The sequence below is a fragment of the Podarcis melisellensis genome (assembly GCF_964234715.1).
Source record: "Podarcis melisellensis genome assembly, chromosome: 16".
In the NCBI taxonomy this organism is placed as follows: domain Eukaryota; kingdom Metazoa; phylum Chordata; class Lepidosauria; order Squamata; family Lacertidae; genus Podarcis; species Podarcis melisellensis.
Window position 1 is genome coordinate 693727 of NC_138533.1, and position 16170 is coordinate 709896.

Sequence of the window (16170 nt, forward strand, 5' to 3'; positions counted from 1 at the left end):
GATAGCAAACAACAAACTGGACTGAGGCGGCGGGGGGGCTGGGCTGGGCTGGGGGAGTGGAAGGTGTGGTTCCAACCCATTCTTCTCATTTGTACTGCATAGAGTAACAAATCAATTAGTTCCTCCTGTACCAGCAACGTTACAAAACCCAGAGAGAGAACAAGCAAAACCTGCTGGAAATAGTAGAGACAGTCCTGAATGCTAAAAAATCTATGTTTTCTTCTCTCATGGTAGTGAGTGGAGGAACCAAAACCATGTACAGTAGTAACCTGGTTTTCGAAAAGATTAGTTCTCGAATGTTTTGGCTCCCGAATGCCGCAAACCCGGAAGTGAGTGTTCCAGTTTGCAAACTATTTCCGATTGGCTGTCAGAAGCCGCACTTTGGTTTTCGAACGCTTTGGAAGTCTAACGGACTTCCAGAATGGATTCCGTTTGACCTCCAAGGTACGACTGTAAATTCCACCCTACAAAATAAAAAAAATCCTTCCAGTAGCACCTTAAGGTAAAGGTAAAGGGACCCCTGACCATTAGGTCCAGTCGTGGCCGACTCTGGGGTTGCAGCGCTCATCTCGCTTTCTTGGCCGAGGGAGCCGGCGTACAGCTTCCGGGTCATGTGGCCAGCAGGACTAAGCCGCTTCTGGCAAAACAGAGCAGTGCAGGGAAACGCCGTTTACCTTCCTGCCAGAGCGGTACCTCTTTATCTACTTGCACTTTGATGTGCTTTCGAACTGCTAGGTTGGCAGAGCAGGGAACGAGCAACGGGAGCTCACCCCGTCGTGGGGAATCAAACCGCCAACCTTCTGATCAGCAAGTTCTAGGCTCTGGTTTAACCCACAGCGCCACCCGCGTCCCTTCTTCACACTTCTTCAGATGCCCTGAAACCGAAGTCAGCAGATCCTTATATAGAGAGAGAGTGCACCTGAAGAAGTGTGCATGCACACAAAAGCTCATACCAAGAACAAACTTAGTTGGTCTCTAAGGTGCTACTGGAAGGAATTTTTTTATTGTGTTTCGACTACGGCAGACCAACACGGCTACCTAACTGTAACTTCCCCCCTACAGTTCATCCAGCTGACCTTTGACTCCTGGACCATTCAGCTTGACCCAGACTACTCCTCTGGTTTTTGTTGAAGGTTCCCAAATCAGACTCGGGTTTGGGCAGAGTGGTTTAGTTTTCCCTTCAGAATTTGTCGGCACTTTTTGGGATGTGTTGGGTTTTTTTGGGGGGGGCAGTGGCAGGAAGCACTGATGAAATTAGGAATGCATATACTAATGAGCAGGGGCAGGGAGAGGTGATGCTTGGATGGACCACAGAGTTCTCCTATTTGAATGCAGCTAGTAAACACTTCACAGTACCTGTTGAGATGCTCGACATTTGTGGCACTAAAGGCATTTGAAGGGTAGCAGTTTCTTTCGCTCCCTCTCCTTGCTCCCTCCACAGTTCCTTCCATCCTGAGGCCTGTGGCTGGAGATCCCTAGCAGAGACCCAGCTGTTGCTGCAATAATACCTCCCGGCCCCCTCCTCTTTTCCAAATAAGTTCTCATTATCCACAGATGAGCCCCTCTCTCCAAATCCAAGGCCAAATTGCTCATTGTCCCTGAACTGTCAGGGATTCTAGAAAGCCCTGCAAAGCTGGGTGATGTCTCTGTCTGGGAATTATATTTCCCAGTGCCCTCATTTTTTAAATGAGGAGAAAACACACACACACTAATCTCCATTACCAAGCCATCTATGCAAACAAGCTCCAAATAGGGAGGGGGAGAGGTATTTTGTCTTTCATACAGATGCAGAAGTGCTTTTCTCTAGCTAGGAGGCCAAAGTCCAAGGCCTTGATGTCCCAGCAAGCCTTCTAAAGCTCTGTGCTGTGGTTGGAGTGTTTAATGCAGAATAAAATTACAACACATGCCAAGGGCTGTCCTTTTTTAAAAGAAAAGCAGCCAGCAGAGCCAGCCCTTCCATTAGGAGGTTGAGTGAGGTGGCTGCCTCTGGCAGCAGATGTTGATGGAAAGCAGTGATGTGTTGGTAAATAGAGTTGCTTGTGCCCCCAGAGCCAATCCTTCGCCCTCTGAGGTGCAGTGGGGAGAGTTCTGTCCGGTCATAAATGTTGAAGCAAGAGGCAGTGGTCAGTCTAGTTAGCTGCCGAAACCTTTGCCTCCAGCAGGAAAAAAATGTCTTGGGCAAGCCCAAATCGCAGTCCATAACAAAACCCTGTTGAAAAAACGTTTGTGCTGTTTTTATGAATTGTCTTCAGGTTGTGAATTTGTGGGGAGTGGGGAGCTTTTTGGTTCTGTTGTCTTAGAAACTCTCCCAGTTCTTTCCAGTGTTTGTCAAAGGAAAGCAGATGTTCTTGTTTTACCTGTAATAGAGAACCAAAAGCACATGCATGCAGGGTGTGGGTGTTGATTATGGAGCCTGGTGGTTGCACATTCCAGTCTCCCATAAACCACCGTTCCAGAACGGGAGTCTCTCTTCCGCACCACACTGAAAAGTACAGGCTTGCATCAGGAGGCCTCATAAATGGCAGGACTTTTCAGAATGGCTGCAGCTTCACAGATCAGCAGCAAATCAATCTGAAACAAAAACAAAAAAACCAGGCAGCCGGTATTCTGCCTGACCAAATAGTTCCACTGGGAGGATCAGCATCAGTTTAATGATATTTGTTGTGTGCTCTACACTCGACTGAGCAGCAACGGAGAGAGGGGGAGAGATGTTCCAGGGCAGAACAACCTGAGTTTGGTTTCCTTCGGGTGAGAAACAGCCAGAGGGAAAGACTGCACTGGAGAGTGTCTTGGGTTGCCTGCCAACCTTAAACTGACCTCAGCAAACACTTAGGGCTCATCTAGATTTTTGTTTGCCCTGCTGCTTTCCAGGGGGAAAACCCACTCCTTACTGCTGAATTGAAGCGAACATTGATTGGGTTTTCTCCTGATTGATGCTTGCTCCGATTTAGCACTAAATAGGACGCAGGTGGTGCTGTGGGTTAAACCACTGAGCCTAGGACTTGCTGATCAAAAGGTCAGCGGTTCAAATCCCCGCGATGGGGTGAGCTCCTGTTGCTTGGTCCCTGCTCCTGCCAACCTAGCAGTTCAAAAGCACGTCAAAGTGTAAGGAGATAAATAGGTACCACTCCGGCAGGAAGGTAAACGGCGTTTCCGTGCGCTGCTCTGGTTTGCCGGAAGTGGCTTAGACATGCTGGCCACATGACCCGGAAGCTGTATGCCGACTCCCTCGGCCAATAAAGCGAGATGAGCGCCGCAACCCCAGAGTCGTTCACGACTGGACCTAATGCTCAGGGGTCCCTTTACCTTTACCATAGTGGGTTTTCCAGGAGAAATTGTTGGGGCCTGTGACAAGTGGAAAACGTCTGGGCCCTGTGCTTTCGAGGCACGGAATAAGGGGAAGTGTGGACAGTCCCTTAGAAAGGCTAAAGAGGAGGAGGAATTTTATCAGAGAAAGTAAAATTCACCAATTCCAGGCAGGGTCAGTTTGGAGAAGGGATGGATGACTCTCCACCCTTCTCCGCCCCGGAGAGGAGGCAAAAGATTTCTGAGGATCCAGTACATAGTGTCATCCCTATCAGGAACATCGTATAGCAACACCTGTCAAACTAGTGTACAGCTTCTTGCAGAGCTACACTTCAGAGCCTCCTTGCAAGCCCCAGTTCCCAGGATTCTTTGGGTGGGGAGCCGCATACTTCACATGAGCTGTGCAATGCGCACAGTGTGTCTGCAGCCTTCTGCAATACAGTGGTACCTTGGTACTCAACTTGGAACCCAAACACTGCAAACCCGGAAGTCAGTGTTCCGGTTTGCAAACCTTTTTCAGAAGCCAAACGTGCTCCGTTTTGAGTGCCACACTTCCGTTTTGAGGGTTATGCTGAGGTCTGTCTGGTTTTGCTATTTATTTTGTGTTTTTGTGGCTCTTTTTGTTTGTTTTTGTGACTATGTGAAACCCAGTTCAGCTACTGATTGATTGATTGATTGATTGATTGTGTGACTGCAGTACATTGTTGATTGCTTTCATTTTACGGATCAAGGGTCTCGTTTGATAGTAAAATTCATGTTAAATTGCTGTGTTAGGGGTTGTTTTTAAAAGTCTGGAATGGATTAATCCATTTTGCATTACTTTCTATGGGAAAGCGCATCCTGGTTTTGGAACGCTTTGGTTTTGGAACGGACTTCCGGAACGGATTAAGTTTGAGAACCAAGGGACCACTGTGCTTGATTTATTTACAAAGGCTGAAGCATAATGTTGAATGGGAGGCAAACGTCAGGCATTCCCATACAGGACAGAGACCCCTGAACCTCACCGCACTCCAAGATGCCTCCAACTCTCCCCTCCCCCACTCCAGGGTCATGCGTCTTGCCTGTTCCAATTTCCTGTTTCTTCACCCCCCATGCAGCTGCCCTCTCTCCCTTGAGCTTGGGGTCTGTGCACTTGTAGGTCCTTTCTCCCCCAAACTTGGAAGGGGACGATTGCCAGCTATCTCCCAACGGAGAAAGCATAGACCTTGAGGCTGCTAAGAAACCATCTCCCTAGCAAAGGAAGGTCAGTTAAGAACATGCTAAGCCAGCTGCAACAATTGGCACACAAAGTAGAACAAAGAAGAACCGTACCTGGTTTCCAGGAACGCTAGGAAAGAAGAACGAAAACACAGTATTTGATGACAGAAAGCCAGATTCCAAGGTGGAGCACAGGAATTCATCACTGGCCATTTCAGGGCCCTCAGGTTTTGGACTAGGGACCAGAGAAAGATCAGGGTTCGAATCCCCACTCCGTAACAAAGCTCACTACCTCACAGGATTGTCGTGAGGTTGAAATGGGAAAGGGGAGAACCATGTATGCCTCCTCAAGCTTCTTGGAGGAAAGATGGGATCTAAATGAAATAACAATAATAATCAGCTGCATCTGGATCTTGAACTCAGGGATGTGCAGAAGGTAGATAGGGATCTGCTGGTGGGTCTCTGGGTGATTTGCACAAAGTCAGCAAGGGTTTCTGACTCCCATTTGACCTCTGACCTCCCTCCCCAAATGCTGCACAACTGAAGAAAAGCTGGGTAACCATGAGTGGATTTTAAATTTATTTTTTAATGCCAAAGGGTTGCAAGCTCTTTTCACTTCGGCAGTCCAAACCAACTCCTAGGCTCAGGGTCCTTTCATTCAATGTGTGTGTGATTTGCACCCGGCTCCAGCTGGTAGATATCAGGGTCCTAGTGGACAGATCCTGCAGGTGTGACGTCTTGCCTACCCCTTCCTATAACTCGCCCTGTTCCCCCTTCCTCACCCCTTGCAGAGATGGCAGAATACAGCAGCCTTCTGGAGGAGCTGGCTGAGAACATCACCAACGAAGACCTGGACCAGCTGAAGTCGGCCTGCAAGGAGGACATCCCCAGCGAAAAGAACGAGGAGATCACCACCAGCAAGGACTGGTTCAGCTTCCTGGAAAAGCACAAGAAACTGGACAAAGGTGAGCAGGACCACTGGCCTTTGAGATGGCTCTGCTCTGCCCCATGGAAGGAGGCAGCACTGCTTCTGAAGGCCAGTTGCTGGAAACTGGAGAAGGGAGAGGGCTCTTGTGTTCGAATCCTGCTTGTAGACTTCCCATGGGGGCATCTGGTTGGATGCTGGACTAGATGGGCTCTGGGCCTGATCCAGCAGGCTCTTCTGCTGCTCTTAGGAGAAGGAGATGAGGAGGAGCAGGAGCAGGAGAGGAAGAGAGTGTGCTCAGCCCCAGGCCCCTTCTGCACCAGCCTATCACTCAGGATGGGGGCCTAGGAGCTGAGGGTGGGGTGCTGGGGTGCTGGGGTGCTGGGATGTGATCTTTGCCTTTGCTGGCCCCAGCCTCTGCCTGGGAACCCAAGATGAGGCTGGGATGAGTGAGGCCAAAGATCACCCTCTGCATGTCCCACACATCCTGGGTGGCATCACGTGATGAATCACATGGCCCCCCTTAATGGGGGGGGCAACTTGGTGCCCCCGGCTGCACCTAGCCTACACAGTCATACCTCGGGTTGAAGTAGCTTCGGGTTGAGCATTTTCGGGTTGCGCTCTGCGGCGACCCAGAAGTAACAGAACGTGTTTTGTTTTTGCTGCTCGCGCATGCGCAGACACTCAAAATGATGTCATGCGCATGTGCGGAAGTGCTGAATTGAGACCTGTGCACGTGCAGACACGCGGACGCGGGTTGCATTTGCTTCAGGATGCGAACAGGGCTCCAGAACGGATCCCGTTCTCATCCAGAGCTACCACTGTATCTGAATCTATGGGATTAAAACAAACACAGTGAAGAGGGTCAGGGGAGAAGAATCTGTACACCAAGTCATGCCGACATATCAATAAGCAGCTCAGCCCTCTCTCCCCGCCACTTTCACCTTGCTTTCCTTCCAAAGGAAGGAAGGCAAGAGCAGCAGAATCAAGTTGAGTGACTCAGAGCTGGCAGGCTTGAGGTTCCAGGAGGGTTGGGGAGCGGGGAGGAGCAGCCCGCCTGCCCGCCTGGCTGTGACAGCTCCAGGCAAGAGGAACGGACGGCTGGGCTCCCGGGAGAACCAGTGACTCAGCAAAGAGGCACCAGCCAGGCAGGTCCGCTCAGGGTTCAGATCTCATCCAAGGGCTTGACACTTCCAGACCAACAAAGCACCTCTGCAATCACTTCTGTTCTGTCCCCAGGAGGGAGGCTAGGGCAGGGAGATGAAGACCTGTCACCCGGCACCATATGACAGGGCATGAGCGCAGGGAGAAGGTGTGGATGCCGAGTTGTGCGACAGAACCAGGAGCCCAAACCTCCACCTCTTTCAGGGGGCTCAGTGCAACTGTGGGGTGCCCATTACAAAAATGGGTGTGTGTTTGGGAGGTGCGCGTATGTGGCTGTAGGAATGAACAGCTCTAGAAGAGATTGTGCCAGGTGGCACACACACAGACACACACAGACACACACACACACACCACTCACCAACAAGGGGGGGAAACACCCTCTCATGACCCTAGAACTCATGGATGAAGCTGGAAATTGGAATATTCAGGACAGATAAAAGAGAGTCTTTTGCACAGCACATAGTTAAACAAGGGAACTCACTTCTACAGAAAGCAGGGTGGCCACCAACTTGGATGCTGTAAAAAGAGGATTGGACAAATCCACAGAGAATACAACTAAATATAACAACATAAAAAAATCTTATGATTTTACCTGGTTATGAACTTACCGTATTTTTCGCTCTATAAGACGCACCAGACCACAAGACGCACCTAGTTTTTGGAGGAGGAAAACAAGGGGGGGGGGCGGAATTCTGAATCCCAGAAGCCAGAACAGCAAGAGGGATCTCTGTGCAGTGAAAGCCTCGGTCCTGTATACCTGAAGGAGCGTCTCCACCCCCATCGTTCAGCCCGGACACTGAGATCCAGTGCCGAGGGCCTACTGGCGGTTCCGTCATTGCGAGAAGTGAGGCTACAGGGAACCAGACAGAGGGCCTTCTCGGTAGTGGCGCCCGCCCTGTGGAACGCCCTCCCATCAGATGTCAAAGAGATAAAGAATTACCTGACATTCAGAAAACATCTTAAGGCAGCCCTGTTCAGGGAAGTTTTTAATATGTAATGCGGTACTGTTTTTAACACTGACTGGGAGCCGCCCAGAGTGGCTGGGGAAACTCAGCCAGATGGGCGGGGTATAAATAATAAATTATTATTATTATTATTATTATTAAAGCAGCAATCCCTCTTGCTGTTCTGGCTTCTGGGATAGCTGCCCAGCCTGCATTCGCCCCATAAGACGCACACACATTTCCCCTTACTTTTTAGGAAGGGAAAAATGTGTCTTATAGAGCGAAAAATACGGTAATTTGTTCTGGAGGTCCGTTCTTAACCTGAAACCGTTCTTAACCTGAGGTAGCACTTTAGCTAATGGGGCCTCCTGCTGCCGCCGCTGTGCATTTTCTGTTCTCATCCTGAGGTAGAGTTATTAACCCGAGGTACTACTTCTGGGTTAGTGGAGTCTGTAACCCAAAGTGTTTGTAACCCGAGGTACCACTGTAACTGTGAAGAATGAAATCACACAAAAATAGGGTGAGCCCTAAAAATGCACATCTCAGGTGTCAAAGGCCGGGGTAAAAAGTTGTGTCCTCAGCATTCAACAAGGATAGTATGACGATAAACAGGAGCAGAAGCTGCTGTGGGCACAGAAGGACAAATATCCAAATATATCTAAATATCGCCCTAGCGCATTAGATGCTCTTCACAACCAGACCTGCATCCCAGCTCTCTTTTGCTCTTGTGCAGAGTTGCTGGTCTCCCCACCCTGCACCCATCCTGCCCACTTCAGCCTTCCATGTTCTTGAGCTGAGACACCCCCAACACACACACACACAAGGCTGAGCCCTACCCTGAGCTGCTCTTGTGGAGGAAGGCTACAGATGGTGCTGTGGAGCTGGATGATGTCATTTTGTGCTTTTAAAAAAATAAAGTTGTTTTCTCAGGGCAATGCAACCTGCTGTTGGTTGCTTGCTTTCCTCTCTCCTATGCACACACATCCACCTCTGCACTGGTCTTTCTGCCCACGCACCAGCAACATCGTGAACAGACTCACACTGCCATGCTGTGCCCACGCAAGACAGCCCCGTGCCTCCAGAGAGGTTCGCAGTCGTCAGTCACACCTTGAGGAAAGCGGCACCAACACACACACACACACACACACACACACACACAGAGAGAGGGAGTTGGTATGTTACAGACACAAAGAGTCAAGTTAAATTCACACGTAGAGAATGGAACAGGTGTGGGATTCAGGTGACGATTAGCATGAAACAGTGGGCTGCTTTTGACATGGTGCCATCCTAAGTGGGGGCGGCCGGGGGGGGCAGGGGGGAGAAGGAGAAAGAAAGAAGTCCCTGCGCTGATTGTCTGCATTGAAATCATGGAGGGATGCAAGAGGCAGGGCAACCCGAGCCCTTTCATCTTTGCAGGCGGGGCAAGGCAGGCGCAATTCAGCCGATTCAACAGGCAGGGCACTTGCCACTGCCTTCCTGTTTCCCCACAGCTGACCTCCTTCCCTGTGCTTATTCCCACTTCGACTACTGCAATGCGCTCTATGTGAGGCTACCTTTGAAGGTGACCTGGAAACTACAACTAATCCAAAATGTGGCAGCTAGACTGGTGACTGGGAGCGGCCGCTGGGACCACGTAGCACTGGTCTTGAAAGACCTACACTGGCTCACAGTACGTTTCCGAGCACAATTCAAAGTGTTGGTGCTGACCTCTAAAGCCCGAAATGGCCTCGGTCCAGTAGACCTGAAGGAGCGTCTCCACCCCCATTGTCCAGCCCAGACACTGAGGTCCAGATCCGAGGGCCTTCTGGCGGTTCCCTCCCTGCGAGGTTACAGGGAACCAGGAAGAGGGCCTTCTCGGTGGTGGCACCCACCCTGTGGAACACCCTCCCATCAGATGCCAAGGAAATAAGCAGCTATCTTATTTTTAAAAGACATCGGAAGGCAGCCCTGTTTAGGGAAGTTTTTAATATTTAATGCTGTATTGTTTTTAACACTCGATTGGGAGCCGCCCAGAGTGGCTGGGAAAACTCAGCCAGATGGGTGGGGTATAAATAATAAATATTATTATTATTATTATTATTATTATTATTATTCCTGTGCAGACAACCTCTCCTACATCGAGCACATCTTTGAGATCTCCCGCCGCCCTGACTTGCTCACCATGGTGGTCGAGTACCGCACCCAAGTGCTGAAGATCTCTGAGGAGGATGAAGTGGATACAAAGCTGACCCGTATCCCCAGTGCCAAGAAATACAAAGGTCGGGGGCCTCCCTGCTCAGCCCCCACATGCCCTCAGCAACCCCCAAATCCCAAACCCCCTGTAGCCGCCCCTGGGTCTCGTCTCACCCCTTCTTCCTGCATGGAGACCCTGGGGTTGGGGCTGGATGTTGTCCATCTTTCTCTCAGCGGGATGCAGCTGCTCCAGAGGCTCAGCAGGCTGGTTTTTGGGAAGACTCGCCTTTCTCATCTGACCTTGAGGGGAGAACTTGGTCTCCCCTCCCTTTTCCAGACCCACTTTGAACAGCTGGAGAAACCCAGCTTCAGATCTCCAGCCTGAAGGCAGGGACATGCCCCACGTCCGCCCAAGGGCGATGGGGGGTGGACAGAGGATGCTTTTGTCCAGAGTCCGCCAACAACTCCATCCCCAAACCTCCCTGGCTCACAAGGGGCAAGATGAAGCCGTGGGGGAGATAAATGGTTGGTTGTGCAGGAAACCTTTCCAGGGCGTAGTTTTTCTACTCTGAGGTTAAAGATGGGCAGCTAGGCAAAAGCAGGTCGTGGACCTGCCCCTTTCATGACTCAGGGCGCCAACGGTACAGCTTTCTAACATGAGGAAGAGGATGGGAGGGGAAGCAATAATTTGGTTTTGCTCTGCTCCGTTCTGAGGCAGATTTATACGCAGCCCAGAAACAGTGTTCTGCAAGGCTGAGTGGCTCCCAGTTGCTAGCATACATCGTTAGCTGAGAGGATACCTTTGAAACACTGAGTTTAATCATAGTAAAAAAGATAAGCCATGCTGTTAATAGTCACATGTATTTAAGTGAACAAACAGCCCCCCCCCAAAGAGGGCTGCATGTGGGGCCCCTCGGACCCTAAGCTCTCCACTGGTTCCGTCTTTATAGGGACTGCATTTAGGTTTTCAATCTGTTAAATATCACTTGGAAACCTTCAAGTCCTAATCATAGAAATTAGACTGGGTAGTAGATTCAGGTCGCAGTTTCTTCACACAGGTCCGCACAAGCTTGTGGAACTCTCTGCCACAAGATGTATTTCTGGCCACCAACTCAGAACTCTTTAAGGATAAGACAATCCCACCAGGTGACTCCTACGTTGTTCTCATGTTGTCTCCCTTCTTTTTCTCCCCACAGACATCATCCGGCAGCCCTCTGAAGAAGAGATAATCAAACTGGCTCCGCCACCCAAAAAAGCTTAAAGTGGGGGGGGGGAGGGGGGAGGAAGGGAGCAGCTGGGAGGAGGATGACCCCCCCACCAACCCACCCCTCTGCTCCACTGTGCCCTGACGGTTCCAGCTGTCCCTTCTGGCTACATCCCGCTCTTTCTCTGTGACTGTCCGCCTGTCTTGTGGGACTGGGGTGGGGAGCAGCCTTGGCCACTAATGGAGTCTTAATTCCAATCCCCCCTCCCCAACCCCTCCTCCCCACATACATATCCCCCCCTTGCCACTGACTGGTGTGGATGAACCCTCGGGAGGGCTGCTGGGACGGGTGGGGGGCGGCCAGGGGGCTGCAGGACTGTTGCTATGCAAACATGGCACCCACCTCTCCCCAGTTGCCACTCCCTCCCTTCCACACACCCACCCACCGGGAAGGGGCAGACCCCCCAAGTTTGACACCCCAACAAAATCAAGAGCCTTGGCCTGTTGTTGTCGTTGTCCTTGTTGTTGTTAAGGAAGAGGTGAGGATCGGCAGAGGAAGTTGGACAGGGGGAGATGAGATCAGGTGGGTGGGTGTTTTGGTTTTAAAAAGCCACTGGGAGCCCCCCAGTGCAGAGCTGGCATTGAGGCATCAGTTTGCAGGGGAGAGATTTGGGGGGGGGGTGTTAGAAAGGACTGGGCAACGAGGGGCAAGTTCAGCAAGCAAGGAGGGGAAGGGAACAGGATGGAGAAGGGTTAGGAAGAAGTCCTAGCAGCTTTGCTTGTGGGGCTGCAGTGGGAAAGCCTGAGGGGGCCCCTAGTTGCTTAGATGTGCTGGGGGCCCCCCTAGGGCCATAGAACCGGGCCCTGCAGTATCCCCTCCAGAATTGTCACCCCGGCTATATACCCTGCCAGTCGCCCGTGAGGCCTCGCTACCACTCTTGACCCCTCCAAAGTCAGCCAAGTACTGCAGTTTAAGATTTTGCTGACATCCCGACTCAATGCACACACAGAACAAGCGGCGCACTGGAGATTTGCGCATCTCAGGTCGCGGCAGCCACACTCCCCTTCAGCCGCGCAAACTGCCAAGACTTATTTCGGCTGAGCCAGACATCCTAAAAGGGTTTTTAGGGGGAGCAGCTGGTTGCAGAGGCGAGCTGCGGAGGGAGGGCATTTAAATTTTCTCCCAGGGTGTTATCTCTGAGGTGGAGGGCTAGGGTGCTGGAGTCCCAGGGCAGGGGTGCTAAGTACCTGCTGAGCAGGGAGGGGGACAAGCAGGAGTTGGGGGGGGGTACAGCTTGAGAGAGAGGAGAACAAAAGTTTGTGTGGAGAGAGCCAGGTTCAATTCGGGGGTCTGCTCCTTCCCTGCCAGTCCGTGCTAACCCTGGGGTGGGAGAGCAGGCCTTTCACCAGGAGGCAACCTGGGGGGGGGACACACACCAGCCCACCCCCACTGGCCTGCCAGCCTCCTTGCCTGCCCCCCTGACTTTGTGCCTTTCCTCGGTGTTGGTTGTGCCACTGCCGCCGCCTCTCCTTCAACTTGCTCCGTGGGTGCCTCTTCCTCCCTTGTCGCCAGAGACATTGACCCCTTCCTCCTCCTCCTTCCTCAGGGGACTGACTTGGTGCCACTTCTGCCCCAATTCAGTCCACCCCCCGCACCCCCTGCCTGCTGGCTCACCTTGAGCGGAAGGCCATTTCCACAGGGGGCCAACCCTTAACCGCCACGTCTTTTTCTTTGCCGTGATTTCTACTCCTCCGCTCGTGGACCGCCTTGCTGTTCTGCTCAGTGGCTGCATTGTCATAGATGAGGGGGGGACTGGTAGGTTGGGCGGGGGCCTGGAGGTCTCCTCTTCCCCATGGGGATGGTGGGACCCTTGAGGCTTTCCCTGTGGAATTGCCTGCCTGCCTGTTGGCCCTCCACACACCCAGGAGACAGCCTGATGTGGAGGGCAGGCCTCTTGATGCTCCCAGGTTGCAACAGGGGCACCTCTGCAGCACCCAAGGCTACCAGCAGCCTCCCCACCTGCCCAGACCCAAGAGAGCTGGTGACACTGCTTGCATGCACTCATCCTGCATCCCTGCATACGATCATCGAGACACCCGTGTCTTAAGTAAATCAGGGAAGTCCTGAGGGGCCACATTTCTGCTTACAGAGAAATACGTGTTGCCTCCCCCTGCAGCCCCCTTGGGTGCCGAGTAGCTGCCGCGTGTGTGTGTGTGTGTGTGTGTGTGTGTGTAAGCAGGCTTAAATGTTTAAGGAACAAATGGGGGAGGGGGAAACAGTAATCCACATTCAGCAAGGAGGCAAGTGGGATTTGTCTGCTTCTCTCTGTCTCCCCTCCCAGTTTGTTTCCAGATGGAGCCAGATTAAGACAGTCTCCCCGCCTCACATGGCTGCTGGGAGTGTAGAGGAGGAGGAGGGAGGGAAGGGGGGTCACATGACTGTTTCTGGCGCCCAAAGCTGTGATCCTGGCTGCTGCGTTCGTCTCTCTGCTGCAGCTTCCATTGCACATATATTGCCATTAAACTAACTGCACCTGTTCTGGGGTGGGGGGAGGAAAACGCTTCTCAGTTGTTGTTTTTTTAAAAAAGAGACCCACCCAAACAGTGGAACTTGCATCAGACTGCAAAAGGAAATATATATATATTATTTAATTAACGCTGAAAAACTGCGCTGTGAATCCTGGTGTTGTTGGCCAGGTGGCATTTCCTCCTCTTTTCTCCCTGCCCCCCCCACCTTAAAACGAGACCACCTGCTTCTGCCCTTCCCCCTTGCAGGTAGTGTTGTGTTCTTTTGTGTTACGTATCAACAGGTGGGCTAGGTCTGTGTTTCTTACAAGGCATCTTGTTTAGGTCTCCCCTTCCCACCCCCTTGGCAATCCCGCTGCCTCTCTTCCCACCACACACAGCCTGAGCCTTGCCTTCAATCTCTCCCCCCCCCCCCATTCCCTGGGTCAGGATCTCGGCCGCAGTGGGTCGTTCCTGCCCAACCAGATGCATTCCTGGCACAAAACTCCCTCGGTGCGTGTTGGTGTGCAATGACTGTTCAGAAGTCCAGAGAGCTGGCGGAAAGGGGGAGCGAGGTGGGGTGGGGAGGGCTCCTCTGGAGCAAGGCAAGGGGTCAGCGGCAGGAGAGAGACAGGCAATGGCCCCCGTTCGAGAGAGGCAGGCTGCCGTCCCTACAACCACTCTGCACCCCCCCCTGCCTGCCTTCAGTTTGGCATGGTGGGGCCCCGTCTCCAAGATGCACCACAAAGCACCTTCTCGCAAGGTTGGCCGTGCACATCTGGACACGACTCCAAGGGCGCATGGCAAACTCAGCCGGGCTCTCAGCACCAGGCTTGTTACGCTTCTGGATTGGGCCAAGCCTAGAGGAATGGGCCAGAGCATGTGGACTCTCCTTCGCCGGAGGTTTTTAAGCGGAGGGCAATCTGTCCTGGATGCCTTCGTTGCGATTTAGATGTGGGGGCTTGGACTAGATGTTGCTTCTGATTCAGCAATTTCAGGACTCTGGAAGGGGCTTCTCAGCCTCCTTGCTCTTGCAGAGGTCAACCACATTTCAAATCAAGATATATATAGAGTCTGGGGTCCTGAGGAAAAGCTATGAGGAGCGGTAGCAGAGAGAAGGGGGTCAGGGACACTGGGGAGGGCTCTGGGCTGCTTGCACTTGCTTGGTGCCCTCCTAAGACAAGCCTTTGTGTGAAGACGTGCAGAAGCACTTCAGCAAACGCTGTTGGAGGTGCAAAAATTGCGCAGGAGGGGAAGGGGCTGCTACTGCCGCCTTTGCCTTCTTTCTCCCCCCCCCCCCGACTCCTTCCAAGGTCCTACCGTAACAAAAATCAGCCCCGGGAAGCCTCTGCCTTCTCAAAGCCAAAACCTCGGCAGAAGGGTGGTCTCTGGTTCAGCTGCCCTTAAGTACCCACACCCCACAGACACACACTTCTGATGTTTAAAGCTGAACAGTTGGTGGTGGTGATGTCATTGCAAATTAGCAAATTGGCAGCGGGTATAAATAGTGTCAAAAAAGAAACAGGGTGGTGGTTGGGGGGGGTGAGGCTGGAATTAAAAAGCGAACAAACAGCTCAAAACAAAGCGAAGAACAAAGGGGCTGATTAGGAGGCAGCTCAGAATCACAGGATGCAGAAAACACTTTTTTTCTTGCTTCGGGGCTAAATGCCCACCACCCTTGGCATGGCCAAGTCCTTCGCCGCTCTTAAAGGGCAGCCCTTGCCTGGTCTCCGGATGAATACGCCTCAAATATTTTGCAAGGCCAGTGACATTGCCAGAGAGAAAGGAGGCTCTCTGCTAGGTCAGGGCTAGGGGTGGAGAGGCAGACACACCCCTGTGTGGCCCTCCAGCTGTGGCTGCGCTATATACACACACACACCCTGGGTCTCCAGGATGTCAGGCAGGGGAGATTCCCAGCCCTACTGGAGACACTGCTGGGGACTGAATCTGGGGCCTTCTGCAAGCCAGGCATGTGCTCTGCTGCTGAGCCACCAATGAGCAAGGCCCTGCAATGTTTAAAAGAACCTCTTACCACCAAGCCACATATATATATATAAACACACATACACACAAAAGCAACTTTGCACATACAGTGGACACTCGGGTTGTGAACGTGATCTGTGCAGGAGGCACATTCCCAACCCAGTGTTCGCAACCTGTGACCCGCGCATCTTCACACAGGTGGGTTTCAATTTGGCGCTTCTGCGCATACGCAAAGAGCGATTTAGCGCTTCTGCGCATGCGCCGAAACCCGGAAGTAACCCATTCCGGTACTTCCGGGTTCTGTGCAGTGGGCAACCCAAAATTGCACAATCTGTAACCTGAGGCATGACTGTAATGTTAAATTAACCCCACAACACTTTCTCACCTCCAAGATGAGCACAAAGAGGCAGCTTCCACGCAGACAGAATGTTACCAGTCAAACCAGTGTGCCACCTCTGGTGTCTCAGATTTAAAATAGTACAAACCCGCCCTCCGTGTTAAGTTCAGGTGGATGAATTGTAGTCCGCTGCAGCCGGACAGAAGCTCCAGGAGCCAGAACAGGGGAAGGAAACAGCCAGGCCCCAATCCTGCCTCTCCGCCAGCTCTCTCTACTTCCTCCCTCCCCAGCTGTCCCTGACCCCTGATGCTCAGACCGTGCTAACTGTGTGTACATATATATTATAAATATATGTATATTAAATATAATATTGAGTGTTTAGTGTTAACTTATTCTCTCTTTCTTTTTTTGTCAAGTGGACCAAAACAAAAAA

At 51.9% G+C, this 16170-nt stretch overlaps 1 protein-coding gene across 1 annotated transcript in view; it reads left to right on the top strand.

Annotated features, from left to right (window-relative positions):
- PEA15 (proliferation and apoptosis adaptor protein 15) overlaps nt 1-15469 on the top strand; it is a 54242-nt gene extending 38773 nt beyond the window's left edge. Inside the window, exons 2-4 of the mRNA XM_081892102.1 lie at nt 5295-5468; nt 9639-9794; nt 10905-15469. Of these exons, the coding sequence (XP_081748228.1) occupies nt 5297-5468; nt 9639-9794; nt 10905-10969 (393 nt within the window). The 5' untranslated portion in view covers nt 5295-5296 and the 3' untranslated portion in view covers nt 10970-15469. The remainder of the gene's footprint in view (nt 1-5294; nt 5469-9638; nt 9795-10904) is intronic.
- Nucleotides 15470-16170: the final 701 nt, after the last annotated feature.